This window comes from Xyrauchen texanus, chromosome 15, assembly GCF_025860055.1.
Source record: "Xyrauchen texanus isolate HMW12.3.18 chromosome 15, RBS_HiC_50CHRs, whole genome shotgun sequence".
NCBI lineage: Eukaryota > Metazoa > Chordata > Actinopteri > Cypriniformes > Catostomidae > Xyrauchen > Xyrauchen texanus.
Genome location: NC_068290.1, coordinates 30676603 through 30695972, shown reverse-complemented (window position 1 = coordinate 30695972; position 19370 = coordinate 30676603). Strand labels below are relative to the sequence as shown.

At 36.9% G+C, this 19370-nt stretch overlaps 2 protein-coding genes across 4 annotated transcripts in view; one reads left to right on the top strand and one right to left on the bottom strand.

Moving 5' to 3' along the window:
• The window catches only part of LOC127655719 (cation-dependent mannose-6-phosphate receptor-like), a 32414-nt gene that overhangs the window by 842 nt on the left and 12202 nt on the right, over positions 1-19370 (top strand). The window lies entirely within an intron of this gene.
• LOC127655711 (rho guanine nucleotide exchange factor 5-like) lies at positions 39-18798 on the bottom strand. 3 transcript variants are annotated; one of them, XM_052143659.1, is made up of 14 exons: positions 17515-18798; positions 13731-13779; positions 13375-13427; positions 12103-12467; positions 11513-11673; positions 9493-9645; positions 9263-9392; positions 7969-8043; positions 7776-7865; positions 7522-7664; positions 7149-7292; positions 6743-6813; positions 6557-6661; positions 39-1167 (listed from the first exon to the last, which is right to left on the bottom strand). In XM_052143659.1, exons 1-14 carry the CDS (start codon positions 18794-18796, stop codon positions 1031-1033), a joined length of 2958 nt encoding a protein of 985 aa, XP_051999619.1. In that variant the 5' UTR covers positions 18797-18798; the 3' UTR covers positions 39-1030. The 3 variants fall into 3 exon arrangements, with proteins under 3 accessions (XP_051999619.1, XP_051999617.1, XP_051999618.1); XM_052143657.1 differs by having other exon boundaries at positions 41-1167; positions 17917-18747; XM_052143658.1 differs by lacking the exons at positions 39-1167; positions 6557-6661; positions 6743-6813 and having other exon boundaries at positions 7191-7292; positions 7464-7664; positions 17515-18747.

Below are 19370 nucleotides of genomic sequence, written 5' to 3'. Positions count from 1 at the left end.
TGTTTTCTTTTATTCTTATTTAGGCTTAGGATGTGCAATTGATTTGTAAAACCAAAAATGTAATTTGCCAAACCATGAAATATTCTTTTAGGAGACCAATTGTCTGTTTATTTTTAAGGCAAATTGCATTTATGTGCAATAAGTTTTAACAGCAAGCGGAGATGGTGTCAAATAATTCCCTGAAAACATAATACTTTTAGCTTCAAAGTAAAACAAAAACCGTTTATATACATTGCATAGTCTTGTCGACTCATTGGTATTGCACCTTATTTATGATCTAAAAAGTAGCCATCCAAAATGCATAATCTGTAATTATACATAAGCGACTCCTGAAAAAAATGTGCACACGAAATGTGTACATGTTGCAAAAAAAGTCCACCATATTTCATAAAAGACTAATAAATTGTCCTTTTTTCCTATTCTTAAAAGGTGCTCCCTTGAGCACAACAAAAGCTTCTCTGTATGCCGTATTCCTGTGAGGTCACAGTCCAACAGGGTTAACATTCCACTTGGAAGGAGATGTGAAGTTTATAAATAACAGGGAAAAACTTTTGTTTTGGTGTAGGAATGCAGTATTCTGCATTACTTTCTTATATCCAGCGGTCATAGATCCCCAGTGAGTCTAACTTACCCAAACCCTGTCCAGGAGCTCCCATAACTCCACACTTCCAAAATGTAAGACAGCCATCACCTTATGTGTCACTTAAACACATGGGAAGTCACATATATACTGATTTGGAGCAGGCGAGGAGGTCTTTTGCACAGAAGGCAAAGAGTCCAGGTGGCATATTTCAGCATTTTAAAAGACCCTTTAGCAAGGTGTGGAGTACTTTGACATTGTGGGTGAGGGAATATCACCAACTTCACCCCTACCAGTTTGTGTGCTTGAGTGTACACAAAATAAATAAAGTTCTCATGAAATTGAGGAATAAACCCATACAGTTCTTGCAGCTCTTTTCAGATAAGGCTCTGAAGTAATACTAACAGATTTTGTGGCTGAATAATTCTGCATGAGAATCTTGAAAGTCCCTCACATTGCAGCTGTAGCAATTTTCATGGTGTCCAGCAGGTTGCGCTTTCTTGTTTTGTCACTGACTATTGTCTCTAGGTGGGACACCGGGGCCCAACCACGCTGCCTGTCTGAGAGGCGTGTCCCTTCCACCCAGCCTGAATAAAAAGGAGAGAATCTTGAATTAGATTTTGTGTGTTTGTTTTTGCAAAACATGCAAGTCATTAACACATTATCATTAACAGCATTAGTATCATGCCTGGCACGTATATCTCTATAAAATCTCTACGATTGTTATCTATCTGTACACTGTTAAAAATAAAACTGTTTGAGAGGTAGAATAAAGGAAACCATCTATTTAAAGCTGGAACAACCAATTCTGAACATTGTTTCGAAACATCTATACACCAAAAATATCCCACCAATTTCAAGCCTCTAAGACAAGAGGCCAAACATTTTCACATATGTAACCAAATCCAGTTGCTTTTGACTACATTTTCATAATTTACTTAGCTTATTTAAATGTCTAACTGACAATGATCTGAACTGGAAAAAACCAGTAGGACATAAGGATCACCAAAGTCTCAACCCCCTCTCCTCTTCCTAGATAATCTGTTTTGGTGAGGAAACAAACATTAATTCTACATTTTCACATCATGATCTCCTTTCAGATACTAGTTGTGAAACAGCTCTGACCCTTGGTTTGCCTGTATCCATTGGAGTTTGCCTACCATCTACTGTACACAGGTGTAATTGACACTATGAAATATGTGCTCTGCAGAACTCCCACCTGAACAAGTCTTGTCAAAACTGTCAGACATTAGCAAGAGAAAGGTCTTAGTAGCCCTTAGTCAAAGAGATTGTGCCATATATGTAATTGAGTCACACAAGTACCCTAAAAGTCCAACTCCCCTGCTAAACTGGGTTCTCTGGAGACCGTGGCAAAGGAGATGATGTGGGTGATAAGTTCATAACAACCACACCAGGGCACGTATTCACAAAGACAATTAAACATTAAACAAAAACAATCTGATATCCTGAGGCAAAAGGCTGCCATGGCTGAATCACAACATAATGATTTTCAGTACATCTGCATATGCGATATTGCTTTCAGATTATCATACTATTATTATTACCATTTCATATTATATTATTGTTACTATGAGTATTATTGCCACTGCTTTGGATATTACACTTTTTTACAGTAGTAATATTTTTCTGTCGTAATGTCTTAAATTTCACGCAAATCGTTGAATAGAGCTCTCATTTCAACTGAACTTTTATTTTGAAAGATCTTTGAAGTTCTTCCTGTTTGTGAAGGGTTCGTTATATCAAGCTTCCCACAACTCGCAAGCTGAAATCTCTGAGCTGCAACAGAGAAAGTGTTCATTATAGAGTTCACAGCCGTTTATTCACTCAAAATACTGATCTGTGGCTCTGCAGATGGATACTATTGGACACACTGCATGAAAATCAAGCATTAGTAGTGTGTGTTGTGTTTGTGTGTGTGTGTTCGTGTGCATGCCTGTGTGTGTAAGAAGGAGATGACAGGGCAGAGAGGTGCCTCTTATTCATACTGTGGTGGGCAGCACATATGACTGTATATTATTTAATTAAATGACATCCTTCTGCTATTTAATGACCACACTTGGCCATAAAGAGGCTTTTTTATTATTATTTTCAAATGGTCTTTGATTTCATCTCAAATCTCTCACATTACATTACATTTTAATACTTTAAAATACTTTAATATGGTACAAAAATTAACAACAAGATGATTTCAATTTTTTGGTATCTCGATATATCATTAATACCGGTATACCATGCAACATTTACATGTGGTAAACATTACTTGGTGAAATGTGGACATTTTGGTCTAAAACATAAATTACACACATTCATACCTCAAACTTGAATTTTTAAGCTGCTGTGCCTTTTAAAAAAAAAAAGTATATAATTCAATACAGTTTCAAAATTCACGTTTTAGGTATGACTGTGTGTAATTTATGTTTATGTAGAACAAAATGTCTACGTATCGTCAATAATGTTTTCCACAGACCTTATTTTACTAATACGTTCAAAAACCCCATTATAAAACCATAGGAAAATCCGGCTGGAACCCATGGTGAATTAGACTTCCAGTTTTGCCTACAAATTGACGTCATGGCTGAACAGTTCTATTTATGAAACTGCTAAGAGCAAATTTTAGAGAGGAAATCTTAAGATAAGAGTAAGGCAGAGTTGACCTTGTTGCAATGGATGAGGTCATGTTTTATTAGCGCACTCTTTTAAATCGCCCTCAGTGATTGGTAGACAGGGAACCGCTGTCTGTCAGCTAAGACAGACAATGATATATATATACATACAGTAGATGATAGCTAGATAGATGTAATGAAATGAGCATGCATCCCATCAACAGCATAAAAAAACAGGTAGCCTTGTGATTGCTGTGATTCCCAGTGAATGACACTTTTTTTCACTGCAGCAAGCACACTTGCACAGGAGAAATTGCATCTTGAACTAAGATTACAATAATGAAAACACTTTAACAATTCTCGTGATTATACATTATAAATAAAACACATTGACTCAATTATGATTCAGGCGATGCCTTTTTAAACAGACAATGTCAGAACAATATTGTAATATATTGTTTTAAATATGGATTGATGACAACAGACATTCTTCTGATTGTTTGTGAGTAACTCTTAAGGATTTAGAAGTCCTCAGGATGATCTTTAAGCTGGCTTGGGTTTATTATTGGGTTTTTTAAATGCTCTTAGGCGAACATTTTACGAGTCATAAAATTAGGAGTAATACGCACCTAATTTTTAAGAGTAGCTCCTAAATTTCCACATTAGGAGATACTTTTAGCTTTAAGATTTTTTTGGTGAATACGGGCCCAGAGCCCTAAGAGCCACAAACTTAATCCAGTATTGGATGATCAAGCCTAACGTAAAAAGAGCAGGGCTAGTAACCAATAGATCGTAAATTCCTGCAAAAGGTGATCCTTGAGCATTATGGGAACCACACTTTTAGTCATGCCTTAAAGGTAGAACCTTTAGGGGACCTTGGAGTGGAGCAGTGTCCAAGTTAGTGCTGAAACGATTAGTCATTATCGACAAAAATGTTCATTGTTGAATAGTCGTTTGATCTCATTTAACGTAACATGAGATAACATTAAACTCTAATGATGATGCACGAGAGCAGCACTGCAGCTTGCACCTGACTGAGGAGAGGAAGAATTACACAGATCACAGTCCAGATGCACTGTAAACTTTCCAAACAGCTTCAGCAAATTAGGATCGCAAATTATGAGGGAATTATACAAAAATACCAAATCAGTAAATACAGAAGCACTCTCGTTGTGGAATAAGTGGAGCTGTAGCTCTTTAAAGGAATCACCCCGGTGTTACATCTTTAATGCAGTTATATTTAATGCATTATAGCTTTATTAAAGTTAAAATAATATGGAAGCAGATCATGTAATTAACTACAAACTCCAATCTCTGTGAGATCAGCGCCTCTTCTATGTGTTGTGCGAATGTCCCGATCTAAGGCGGAGAGATTGAACTACACTCAACTGATGCACACTCGGTCGTGGGGATGCCCATCCCTCGAGCATGCACGCTTAATGCAGCTAGATTATAATGTGATGCTCGTGACTTACTGAATCATAATATATGTCACTGTGTATTTTTTATCGTGAAGAAAATTGGTAATATGCAGCTTTATTAACAAGAGAGAGTTTGTTATTTTGAGAGTTAAAGATGGATTGAAGTGAACAGAACGGTGAGAGTGAGTAGTCTTCACCATTATACACTGCAACAATATACGTTTATGATTTGTTTTGGCTTGTTTTCCAATAAAAATATCTAGAACTCATTTAAAACAATGTACATTTACTTTAGGAACAATACAACAGAAGAAAAAAAAATTATCTGATAATGTTGAATATAATATAAAAAATACTAATATTTAAAAAAAAGATGAATTCACCCGAGAAGCAGCATATAAGATAATTAGACTTTATTTTGAGAATAGATCTTGAATATAAGTATATTTTGTCTTTACTGCACTCGCAGAAGTATATCCAAGTGAAAAAATACACGTATATACAAAATACATATATATTTAAGATACATTCTCTTAAAGCAAGTCTAAATATCTTATATGTTGCTGCTCAAGTAAATGGATCTTGTTTTAAGGGTTTTTAGACATTTTTAATTGGGAAACAAGACAAACAATTGATAACGATAGGATTTTTTGGAATTAATTTCTTTACTGAATTAAACTTAATAAAAATATTTTTTTCTTGTTAATTCAATGAATGTCATTTAGAGGTATTTTTAAAAGATTAATTTGTCCTCTTTATTGTTAGTAAGCACGTTTAATACAACCTTTTAAATCGGGGCACAAGCAGAATAATCGGTTAAGAGATAATGATTAATTGTTGCAATAGTCGAATAATCGTTCTAATAATCGTTAGATTAATCGATTATCAAAATAATCGTTATTTGCTACTTATTTGTGCTCTCAAAGACATAATTTGTAAGAAACATGTTTGAAAACACTTTTGGTGTGAAGTTGGAGCCGAGGTTGCACTAATGCGTCACTTCATAGACTTCAATGTATTCAGCAGCGCTGACATGTGAAAGCCCCTCAACATGTATAAACATCAGCCACTTTTACGCGTCAATAGCTTTCCGCCCTTTTAGCTCCGTGATGAACAATGTAGAGTCACATTCCGATGCTCAAGAAAACGAACAACATTCCCCTCTCATTAAGGCTATAGGTACATTTACCAGGTAATTCAGTTTGTTTATGAATGAGAAATTTCACGAGGGCTGCTTCTCACTTTGCACACACTGCTGTAACCAAGCGCGTGATTAGCTGTAGCTGTAACCATTGGCTGCTGCTGAAATCAATCATGAGGTTGTTAGCACCCTTAACCATTGATGTTAGCTGTTTTCCCAAATGACACACTATACACTATGCACTTAAAAATGTACTATGCACTCAATCATGTAGTATATGAATTGTCAAAGTGTAGTATTATCCCAAATGGAACACTTAACTTTTTTTTATTACACGGAAACGTTCACCATTTAACAGCTGATGAAAGTGATGTTTCAAACCCAAGCGTTGTGTTGCCGCTATCTTTAACATGCTATCCACCCTCCGTTCAACACTTATTTCTCAATAATATACATATTGGGACACACCTGTTGTTTACAATGCGCAGCCACTGGCAGTAACAAAATGGTACAAATTTGTGTATTTGACTCCTATTCCGAGTCTTGATCGTTCCATGTTTTGTACATGTCATAAAAAACCCAGTCAAACCATTTTATTATACTGAAATATTTTCCAGGACAAATAATTATTTTCTAGGACAAATTAGGTATTTTTCTAATTGCCCACGACTGGAAAACTACATTGCAAATTTCCCAATTTTCTAGTATACGTGGGAACCCTGAGATTCTATTCATCATTCTTAAGGAAGTGTGGAGATCTTTCCTCTATGTGATAAACATTATAACTCACCATCACTACTCTGCTCATGAACTAATAAGACTTCAGCTTTCTCCAAACTTAGTTCATCTGGTTGCTGGGCAACAAAGGCTCTAATGCACTGCATTTGACCATAATCTGCAAAGAAGACAAAAATAATAATATGAGAATATTTAGATTGACATTGCTGTGTCCTTTGGAATAAAAAGTGGCACATACCTTGAACTGCACTGAAGTCAATCTCGGGATAAGGGCGCGAGAGTGCTGATATCCAGCGCAGTTTATCAACTCTGGGGTAAAAGGACGAAAAATGTGAAATGGGCTCAATTAGTCCAAGTTCAAGTTGACCGCTTCCAGGTGTCATTCTACAAAACTAGATTGCAAAACACTAGATTCACTTAAGAGTACACCTGCTTCATACAGTAGATATGATTGTGAATGATGACCAGCCTCCTATAAGTAATAAGTTTTTTGGGGTTTCTGAATGGAAAATTCGAATGACATTGGCATTGATCCTGTAATTGACTTATTAGAGTGTAATGATGTGATTATAAGGCCTACTTCATAACACTTCATAGTCAAAACTGCTTTCTCCTAACAAACAAACAAGCACAGTAACACTTACTGTGTATCTGTCCGCAGTAGCACGGCTTTGTTTCCCATGTACAGACGGAACAGGTTTTTCTTTAAGGAATGTAGTTTGAACCTGCAGTTCTCAACCCGCAGCTCAGAGACAGGAGCATGATCTATAACTGTAAACCGACCCCCTCTTCAGGCAGAAAGAGAAAACGAAAGAAACTTAAAATGCTTTATAAAGCACAAGGGATCCTTTACATTAAACTAAACATGAAAAGAGTACTTTCATTTATCAAAGAATTATATAAATGTCATATGAAATATGTTGCTGTGCAAAGACGAAGCTAAGTAACTATATACATACACAGAAGTCTTGTGACAGACAGGTTTGGCTCTACTATGCTAAACATGGGCAAACATACTCTTTCCACAAAGATAGCAGGAGGTAGTCATTGAAAAGGTGCATATAAACACTTCTCTCTGGCTCTTTCAGTGAGAAGTCTCTCAGTTCAGTTACAGGCCCCTCTCGCACCAGTCTGCGAGACTGGCTGATCAATGGAAGAGTCTAACGCAAAGAAAAACAGTCATTATACACGTTCATAATAACTACATGCTATGCATTTCAGATGACATATAGTACACTCGAGCTTTCATGTTTAATGTGTCTTATTCTCACCCTGCACTCAAAGTCAACTTTGGCATTGAGGGTCACGAGTGACTCAATGTTCTTCATTTGAGAGATACTCTCATTACTGTCCTTGATCATCTGTAAAGAAGCAATAAACAGAGAGCGGAGACAAAGAAATGATGAGAAATCCTGCTGTGGACATGTGGGTGAAATCATAAAAAGTGTATCATAGATGTCTCACCTTTTCCAGTAGTTTCATGGCCGTAATGGCATGTGTCTCATCCTTGGTCTTTGGAGCTGTTCTTTTTACAATATTCTAATGACAATGAAAACAAATGTTTTATATATGATATATAAATATAATATACACTCACTGAGCACTTAATTGGGAACACCTGCTTATTCATATGATTTTCTAACAAGCCAATCTTGTGGCAGCAGTGCAGTGCATAAAATCATGCTGATACAGGTCAGGAGCTTCAGTTAATATTCACATCACCCATCAGAATGGGGAAAAATGTGATATCAGTGATTTCGAGTGTGACATGTTTGTTGGCTGGTTTGAGTATTTCTGTAACTGGACCTGTCTGCGATTCCAAATCGTGCAAGGTAAAATATGTTTTGACTGAATACAACTGCAGCCTTGACCTAAAGCCAATGAGAGAGCAAGAAACGGGGCACGGGACGTTTCAGTGGGAGGAGTCCTGATATACCTGCAACAGAACATCAACCACCATGGCTGCGGTATCAAGAAAGTCTCATTGGAATGAAGAAATGGAGGAAAAATTTGTGGAACATTGGCAGGAGCACCAGTGCATATTTGATGTTTCATCTGTACCACAATCGGGTGGAGAAAGAGAAGTGTTGGAGAGAAATTGCCAATTCTCTTGGATAGTCAGGTAAGCAAATAGGTAGATTTTTCAGTAGGAGGAACTTTTTCATATTATAACCAATAAAATTATGCCTTTAGGCGATTAAAATCATACACATCATATTCTGAAATGCATAACATATGATCATGCATTTGTTATTGTATCTCATATCACTTCTCTATTCTGTTGTGAAAAATACTTTGGAGTCCAGGCAGAGTCATAGGGGATTAATCAATAATTAAATGTTTTGTTATGTGTTCACCCCTGTCACCGATTCCTCGTGTAGTTTGAAAACTGCTACGACTTCCATGGCAAGACAGACAGTTGTGTAATGTGAACGGTACCACGATCCGATGTCTTTGAAAATCGTGTAGTGTGTAGGAGGCATAAGGTTAAAAAAGAGCTCTAAAAAGAGTGCAGACCATTTACCATAATAAAGTGCTCAGTGAGTGTATATAATGACAAAGTTGTTGTTGTTTTTTCAGCCAACATTCCAACATCTTGGTGTTTAATTCAAGTAATTTCAGAGATCAAATTCAAAAGAAAGAGTTCATGTTAGCTCTTGAATCATTTGCAGGAGGCATGGCACTTCCATCAATGGTTTGATATGTCATAGAAAAATGTGAGGGGCAGATTCAAACAGGATAGGGAAAGATAAATTACCTGCACTAGTAGTTTAAGCCGTGTGATTCTTTGGAAAGGCAGTATGAGGAAGGAGCGTAAAGGCAGTCGTTGACAAACAGGATTACGTTCTAACTTTTCCACAACTCTACGGAATTCATGACTTCCATCCCTTAGAGAAATGTAGGAATGAAAACAAGGAAATAAGTTGGACAAAAAAAGTGAAAGAGGAAATTGACATGGCACAAAATATAGTGTAAACAGATACTCACATCAATCTTTGATATGTTTTGTCCTGATATGATTGGTTAGTGAGGTAAGGCACATACACCTTGCGGAATCGTGGGCAGTGTTTGATAATGATGTCACAGACAGTAAAGTGCATTATGTCACTCTCCACTTTTTCTTCCAACTGAGACAGAAAACTAAATTACAAAAGAAATTTATATTTTAGAGGGCAAGTACTGCTTCAATAGATTACAAATAGCTTACATATTTAAGATCTCAGAGCAGACATTAGGATAAGACTGCAGATAGTTATCAGAACAAAGATAGAACGTTATTGCTAGCTTTACTAATTTGTAAATAAATGACATCAAATGCTGGTTAATTAATCAAAATAATTGCATATAGCACAATTTGCTGAGAAAAGCCCCTAAATAAAAGAGAATTTATCAATTTATACTTTATTGTGGCAGATGGGTAAATCATTGAATGTACATACTGTAACAAAAAGTTGCTTTAAAAGTCAATATATTTTTGGAGTTATTGCCTTAACTTTAAGCACAAGCCTATCACTGGTCTACAGTCAACATTAACCATTAACATTTTTTTTTTTATATGTCCATGGTAGACTGGATGGCTCAAGGTTTATTTGACGATTAAAGAAATATTCCGGGTTCAATACAAACTAAGCTCAACAGCATTTGTGGCATTAAGTTGATTACCACAAAAATGTATTTTGACTTCGAGGTTACAGTGAGGCACTAACAAAAACAACAACTAACTATTTTGTTTATTTTTCTGATATTATATATCTATCTATACCTGTTACTGAGTAAAATTTTGTGATGATACGACAAAGCAATCAAAAGTTAAAGCATAAAAAAAAAAATGTATTCATGTCCACAAATATCTCAAAACAAATCAAACATTATAACTGTACAAAAGAACTAATTACACATGCAAACACAACAATGACTAAAGGAATGCTCTCTCTCCAAAGCATGCAAGCATGAGTAATGAGATCTCATCCAGTTTCATTCTGTGTCTTTTGAGCAATTATTGAGTCTGTGTCATGTACTTGGCGCCTGGTGGCCATATGTAATTAGAGTGAACGATTATTTCTGCCCATATTTGGATGACTTCCACATCTAATTCCAGCAATCTGAATCCTAATACGATTGGTTTAGCCGTTCATGACGCTGAACAACATACTACATAATTTCAGATGAAGTCATCTGATCAAGGAAAGCTAACGTGTTTTTAGCCAGATTATGCACAAAATATTTTATGTTCTATTTATATTTCGTAAAGTTATAAGCATAAATGTAACATGTATGTCAAAGACATGTACTAAGATATTACTCACAATATTTTTGTCTGTGAGTAAAACAAATAGACTGGAGCACATCTGATTTGTCTGCAAATTTCAAAGCACTTTTTCGTTTTGGTCATAATGCCTACATAGATTGTAAATGACAGCTTCTAAGCTTTAAAACTATACCTATTTTGTGTTGGTCAACACTGTAGTTATTAATATTTTGCTAATTAGTTTTCTTGGTGGGCATGCCAATTCAAGCTAAAAGGGTTGAAGGCAGATATTTGAGGCTTAAAATGTTATAAACTTTAATTCTGTTAAAATGCTATTACTGTAATGTTGCTAAAACTGTACAGTGCTATTACAGTAATATATTGTTGTTTTAGGAAAAAAGTTGGATATAAAAATTGGTTATAACTTTACACAGAAACAATAAGCACTAAAATCATGTTAATACGCAATTTATTTATGTATTATGGCCAAACTTTTGTAATAGTGTGTATTTTAACGTTTACGGATTGGCTCCCATTCACTTCCATTGCAAGTGCCTCACAGTAACCAAGATTTTTGGAGGGACAAGTCAAAATACATGTTTTGGGTAATCACCATTATGCCACAAATGCTGTTGATTAAGCCTAACTTGTATTGAACCGGAAATATTCCTTTTAAAGGTAAAAAATCAACTGTTAATAATCATGTATTGTCTTCAATTACATTTTTCATGCAATAAATTACTGTGTAATGATTCTAACCTGTGACTGACAGCTCTAACATCGTTTAACCTGGAGAAAAGCCAGTTTTTGTCTTGTGATGTCAGGAGGATGTTGAGTTGTTTGGACAGGACAAAGTTATCCACTACAATGTCTAAACTGCGGTAGTATGATGCCTCAGAGGTCACTACCTCAAACCTCACCTGGAAAAGACACAGACTCTTCTTAATGCTGTCCTCACTCATAAAAACAAACACTTTTAGAGCACAACACATCCGAAAGGGACAATATTGACAGATAAATACATCACTATTAAGATGGCAATGTCCAAAATTATAAATTCAGTTGTCCCAATTATTTGGATATTTAGCCAATGTATGAATACATTTTATTGCTATTTTGCAATTACTTTTACTTGTGTCTTAATTTAGAAAAAGATATCTATTTATTGCCATTAAAAACCTTCTTTCTTGTTTGGAAAGTGCGCCTGTGCTAAATTTGACATCTTGCTATTATTGTTTAAATTGTGACTTAGGTGTCAAGATATTTTGGGCCACCACTGTATGCAATGCAAGGTCAGTTTCAGAAGGGGATACAAAACTAAAACAAAATATCTCAAACTATTGGTGTACCTCCTGCAGACGTCTCTCATCTTCAGTGAGTGTCTCAATCTCTGGGCTGGTCCTTACTCCGGGGAGGTCTTGCCACAGTGTTGGTGAGGAGGCAGAGATAGACAGGCGAGGGGAAGGAGGTCTGTTTATGGCTTGCTGAGGCACAGCAAGACTTTTAAAGGAGTTGCTTTGGGACAGAGTGTGGGGGTGTAGGTGCACTGGAGGGAGAGCTGGGAGAGGCCTGTGTGATAGCTTAGGGGAATGATTCGGAGAAGATGATGTTCGGATAGCAGAATGATCGCCGCTTAATGCTATGGAATCAGAATGAGACAGCTGGATCTCTCTGTTCTGGACCACCTCACTGTACTCCTGATACAGTTGAGAGTCTGCAAGAGAAAACAGTGTAGAATAAGTCAAATCAAGTTAGAGAACAGAGATCAAGTCAGAAAGACAAAGAAATTAAACAGAGCAGTTAGCGAGCAAGTACTGCAGGCCAATAAATAAATAGAGCAGTGTATTTTCTCCATATACTGAAAGTGAATAGTGACTGAGACGGTCAGTCCCTAACATTCTGCCGAACATCTCTTTTTGTGTTCCACAGAAGAAAAGAAATTGTGCAGGTTTGGAACAACATGAGGATGAATAAATGATAAATGATTTTCATTTTTGGATGACATTTTTTGTCTGTTCCTTAAATAATGACTTGATCACATGACTTCAAACGACTTGCTGAATGAGTCATATGGCATCCTCAGACATTATAACTGCTATATTTAGTTCTCTCTGACTTCTAATAATTGGAGCAACAAAGGTGTTAAAATACTTGCACATGCACACAAAAACTGCAAATTTTGTTAATTAAAACCTAATGGGATGTTTAACAAAAGTTAATTGCTAAAAACATTTTTATGAATAGGTGGGTAGCAAAAATATGTACACCATTAAAAGTCTGAGTGAGATTCTCTCCATAAAAGCATATTGAATTACTAAGTGAGCATTTGCAGCTGTTTATGCGCAGTTCTGAGTGATGTGCAAGCACAAACCTGTTCTTAGCCTAGAGGACAGGCAAGATAGCATAGCTAGGTATGACAAAAATTTCCCTGCTCTTAACATCTGAATTGCATATATGCTGTAGATTTTGGATATTGCAGTCAGTTAGAATTGTATATGTACACCTCCATTTATACAGAATGGATGTGGTATGTTATTGTCATGTCAGCACAAACAACACTATTCTATGTGCCATTGTACTGTTTTTAGTGAACTTCCAACACATAAAAAGTATCCACTCACTAAAGTATTTAGAGTTCCTCCTTCTTGTCCTACGAAAAGATTCAGTCGTTTTCCTGAAAGGAGAGAGAGTGTAATAATAATTGTGATATTATGGTCACTTTTAAGACCATCTACAAGAGTACAAAGCAAAAATGAAAATCTGTAGTGTTGTAATACATTTATAAACTTTACCAAGCAATACTGAAAAAAGAGGTGATATCTGATTATCATGCATCTTTTCCATGCATAATTTTTTTCAACCCCAAAACAAAAACAATTTTAATCTAAATGATTACAGCTGTGCTAATAGCCCTTTATCACATTCTAAATATAGATTTATATATATTCTAAATAAATTGCATATTTGTTTCTCCTACCTCAGATCCACTTCACTCCAGGAGAACGAAAATTCATCCTCATCCTCATCTACACAACCAAAACAGAGAGAAATCAGCACAAATCACAGAACTACAAGCTGTTTTTTATTCTAATAATTTTTGTGTTTCCAAGATAGGATCAGAATGAAGAAAAGATCCTTTTACACAACCTAAAATCAAGAAATCAAAGCAAAACATATAGTTTCCAGTCAGTACATAACTGAAAAGATAGCCAAGTACAACACTTTTTGTGTTATTTCAGATTTAGTTTCTTTAGTCCTGAGAATAAACGTAATTTTTATATCCATATAATGCCATTACTGTTAATAAATACATTTAGAATTGTTTACAGGATCAATTTTCTGTTTCAGATTTGATCAAGTCAAGATCAAGAATAAAAAAAGAACCTTCATCGAGCCTTCGTTAATCAACTCCTTCCCATCCAACCACCTGTCACTAAAGAGATCATTTTCACTATAAAATCAATTCCCAAGATAAAATAATTTCCACCCACCATTTTTTTCTCTCATTGAATATCCTGTTCTACTTGAAATACGTCAAATTGTGGAAGTTAAATGGGAAGTACGCCATTTCATGTTGACCTCAAAGGTGATGTGTGTGATTTGTTTGATGTTAAATTACTTTTTCTAATCATTATTATTTTGCAGAGACAGCCATTTCTAGGTTGATTTCCCCCCGATAAAGAGTGAAAATTGCAGAATTCTCAAAAATGTTTGTTTTAGCTTCCTGATCAGCAATTCCCTTTGGTGATACTACAGTGTTGTAGAAACCATGCACCTTTAAAATGTCTGTGGTCACCAGCATCCAGTTAAAAAAAGTATAATTTCTTATATTTCTTACATTCCATTGCTGAGAATTATGTGGTTGGAATAAAAGCTCTCACATTCCAAACATGGTTGGCAATGGAGAATTATAAGTGCTCATAACTGTTCAAATGTAACGAATACTAAATATATTGCAGCCTTACAAAACACCTGTATTGACACTTAATTATGTGAAAATGGCTCATGGAATTCTTTGGTAAACCCTTGGAGAAGCACATTTAGTCTCCCTACTTGGCACAGTACACATCAATAGCACTGTTATGTTAACCATTATAGAATATGTGCAATCGGCATTACAAGACCTCTTTGCTCAATTCAAAAATCAGTGGCCCTGTTTTGGTTGATCCAATCATTAGTGGACAGGAAATAATACGTGTCTCTTTTGACCACTTGTGTTCTGATTTTATGGGGAGGGTCTCTGATTTCATGACAACATACATTGATCATGATGTCAGTGTGTTACTGCATGTAAATAACATGGAAAAAATTGTAAAACAAGAAAAGCGTGAAGACAAAGTGCCCACTGATTCTACAAAATCTACTTGCATTTAATCTTACCACAGACATAGGGCTGGGCAATTTGGCTGCAAAAATTATATCTCGATATTTGTAGCTTATAGACAATTTTCAGTATATATCTATATAACTACATATTTGTTCTGAAATAGGATTAAAAGTGTTTTTGTTTAATCAGAGAAACCATTATTTCAACTGAACAGCCACTGTAGCTATATACAGTGTGTGTGTGTGTGTGTATATATATATATATATATACTGTATGTGTGTATATATATATACTGTATGTGTGTATATATATATATATATATATATATATATATATATATATATATATATATATATATATATATATATATACACTCACCTAAAGGATTATTAGGAACACCATACTAATACTGTGTTTGACCCCCTTTGCCTTCAGAACTGCCTTAATTCTATGTGGCATTGATTCAACAAGGTGCTGAAAGCATTCTTTAGAAATGTTGGCCCATATTGATAGGATAGCATCTTGCAGTTGATGGAGATTTGTGGGATGCACATCCAGGGCACGAAGCTCCGTTCCACCACATCACAAAGATGCTCTATTGGGTTGAGATCTGGTGACTGTGGGGGCCATTTTAGTACAGTGAACTCATTGTCATGTTCAAGAAACCAATTTGAAATGATTCGAGCTTTGTGACATGGTGCATTATTCTGCTGGAAGTAGCCATCAGAGGATGGGTACATGGTGGCCATAAAGGGATGGACATGGTCAGAAACAATGCTCAGGTAGGCCGTGGCATTTAAACGATGCCCAATTGGCACTAAGGGGCCTAAAGTGTGCCAAGAAAATATCCCCCACACCATTACACCACCACCACCAGCCTGCACAGTGGTAACAAGGCATGATGGATCCATGTTCTCATTCTGTTTACGCCAAATTCTGACTCTACCATCGGAATGTCTCAACAGAAATCGAGACTCATCAGACCAGGCAACATTTTTCCAGTCTTCAACTGTCCAATTTTGGTGAGCTCTTGCAAATTGTAGCCTCTTTTTCCTATTTGTAGTGGAGATGAGTGGTACCTGGTGGGGTCTTCTGCTGTTGTAGCCCATCCGCCTCAAGGTTGTGCATGTTGTGGCTTCACAAATGCTTTGCTGCATACCTCGGTTGTAACGAGTGGTTATTTCAGGCAAAGTTGCTCTTCTATCAGCTTGAATCAGTCGGCCCATTCTCCTCTGACCTCTAGCATCAACAAGGCATTTTCAGCCCACAGGACTGCCGCATACTGGATGTTTTTCCCTTTTCACACCATTCTTTGTAAACCCTAGAAATGGTTGTGCGTGAAAATCCCAGTAACTGAGCAGATTGTGAAATACTCAGACCGGCCCGTCTGGCACCAACAACCATGCCACGCTCAAAATTGCTTAAATCACCTTTCTTTCCCATTCTGACATTCAGTTTGGAGTTCAGGAGATTGTCTTGACCAGGACCACACCCCTACATGCATTGAAGCAACTGCCATGTGATTGGTTGATTAGATAATTGCATTAATGAGAAATTGAACAGATGTTCCTAATAATCCTTTAGGTGAGTGTATATATATATATATAGCTAGATAAAAATCTAAAAATAACAAGGCTTTTTTCCCCCAATTTTTTCACAAAATTAACATTATTTAATACATTTAATTTAGTTACACTAATACAACAATACAGTAATAATAAGTGAACTGAATTATTATTACTATTATTATTGTTATTATGTGGATTATATTTGTTTTGTACAATAGTAATGCATTTTTGTCTTATTTACTTCACCTGGAGCTTTTATTTGAATGGAAAGCTAAAAGTGCTATTGTAATTACAGGCTATTGTCGGAACACGGGAAGTGCAATGTGTACTTGACAGTTTGCGCTGTTGCACACCACAAATCTGTTGTAGACACTGTCACCTTCTTTTCTGTGTTACAATGTCCCATTTTTAGATTTTTGTAATAACTTATAGTGGTTACAAATGTTTGGAATTTCATGAATGAGTGTCCCTACAGCGCACACAATCCACACAAACTTAAAAAAAAGTGTATAATAATCCCCTCGTAAGTCACAACTCTTGTTTTAAGAGAGTTTTTTTTTTATATAGGTTGACTGACAGATGAGTGGGTGGTGCTTCGCTGCTGTTCGAATGCAGTTGAACTGATGAGTGTTTACACTACTAGCCCTATGCGGTCACAAGGGTTTTGAACCACATTCAATCATCTTTGAATGTGATTCTCACATTGTTCAAAATGTTTTGAACCTAATTTTCACCTGTCTTTAGTGTCCTCCTATTCAAAATGGATTGCCCAAAGCACAACTAAATACCATGTGTAAATGGGGCAAGTGATACTGAGGTGGGCAAGGGCGTCTACTGTGGCCTACTTCATTTGGTCCTCCTCTCACCTGATATGTGGAATATTCTTGTCCTGCGGTCCCTTCCAACTTCTTCTCCCTCCTCCTCCTCTTCTTTGCGTATGTCCGTTGTCTTTCGGAACCCTCGCCTCCTCATCCGAGCCTCATTCCCCAAATCTTGAAAACTGCTAGAGCTTAAAACAGCTCCTGGTTTTCTATCTTTCCTTTCATCTACATGCTCCTCTTCATCTCTATCTGCCTCTCCTTCTGAAGACAACATGTGCTGGACAGAATTAGGGTCCAGCAAGTCATGTTCAGATTTCTCATTCAACTCGCTCTCCATCCCTTCCTGTTCTCCTTCCTCTATCAGTCCTTTCTCCTCCCTAGATTTGTCCATTTCTGTCTCACTCTCTGTTTGTGTGTTAATTTTGATGTCTATTTGTAGCATACTACCTCTTTTATTTTCTGTATCCACAGTTACTCCTTCCTGCAACTTCGGACCCAAGATCTCTTTCACCACGCTCTTGGCCCATCTGAGGTGAGGAGCAGTAGAACATCGCTTTCTTTCTTCTGAAGTGCTCAAAGTGTCATCCGAACTAAAATGCTCCACCTTGTCTCCAGGAGCTTCTTTTTCTGCCTCTTGAAAAGAGCTCTCACTCTCTGAAGCCACATACCCATTTTCCTTGCAGGACTCTGAAGTTTCCGGCAGCTCTGGTGGTAAGGGCTCACAGTCTTTTTCTGATCTCTTGTTGGGAGGATTCATTTGGTCTTCTAGAGATGATACATCTTCAATTGCCTGGTCATTACTTGCTGTTTCCTCCCCTGTGGTGTCATGTTTGTCTTTGTCCTCATTATGAGAAAGGGTGAGTTCATCCATTGCTCTTTCAATGTTCTGTTCAGAGGATCCATCCTTTTCAGAGGCTTCATTTCCATATGAAATGTTCACTTCACCTTGATTGTCCATGTCATGATCTGAATGCTGATAGGCCTCTTCTTCAACTGTGTGGTCTGCATTTGCATCACATTTTGCTTGTGACTTAGGAAGGGTCTGACCAATCACACAAAAGACTGTTACAGATCTTTTTGGTCCTATATTATCCTCTCTCTCATTTGCTGTTTGATTTTCTTCATCTGTCCTGACCTCAATACTTTTGGATTGTCCAGAGAGATCACTGGCAACTCCACCGTCCCAAAATTCTTTACAGTCTTCAAAATCATCTTCCTCAGCATCATCTCCTCCACTGGAGACTGTCACAAAACCATCATCTGCTGGAATCATTCTATTCTTCTCCCTTCTCTTCTCTCTTCGATTCTCCTTCACTTCCTTCCTCATCCTCAAAGCAGCCATATCTATTGTTCCCTCTCTCTTCCTCCCTGTCATTCTCCTCCCCGTTATCTGTCAAGTTTTCTCTGTCAATTTGCAATTCTGGTTCCATAGCTTCTCTGTCACAAGCTATGTCCCCTCTCATTCGTTCCTCCTCACTTTCTGCAGCCACAACTCTTATGAATTCTCCAGCCTTCTCTAGTTCTCTATACCAGTCCACCCGACTCATTCCCTCTCTTTCTATCTCTCTCTTTGGCTCTTCTACATCTTTAACTGTCTTGTATCTTTGGATATACCTCTCCCTTGCCTTCTCTCTCTCTGCATACTCTTCTAAAGAGGACTCTTTTCGCTCACTTCCTGTTTGTGGTTCCAGCCACATTTTCCGCAACTTGTTTTTAGATTTCTTCTCTGTTACCTCAGCTGCAACGTTTTCCCTCCCCTCTTCTTCCCACTGGTTACTCCTTGCCTCCTGTTCTGCCTTCGTCAGTTTCTCTTTATCAGTCTCAGATGTGTTTTTTCTCCTTTCCCTCCTCTGTTCATTCTCTGCATCACTTCCTGAAATCTGATCCCCACTATATTTTTC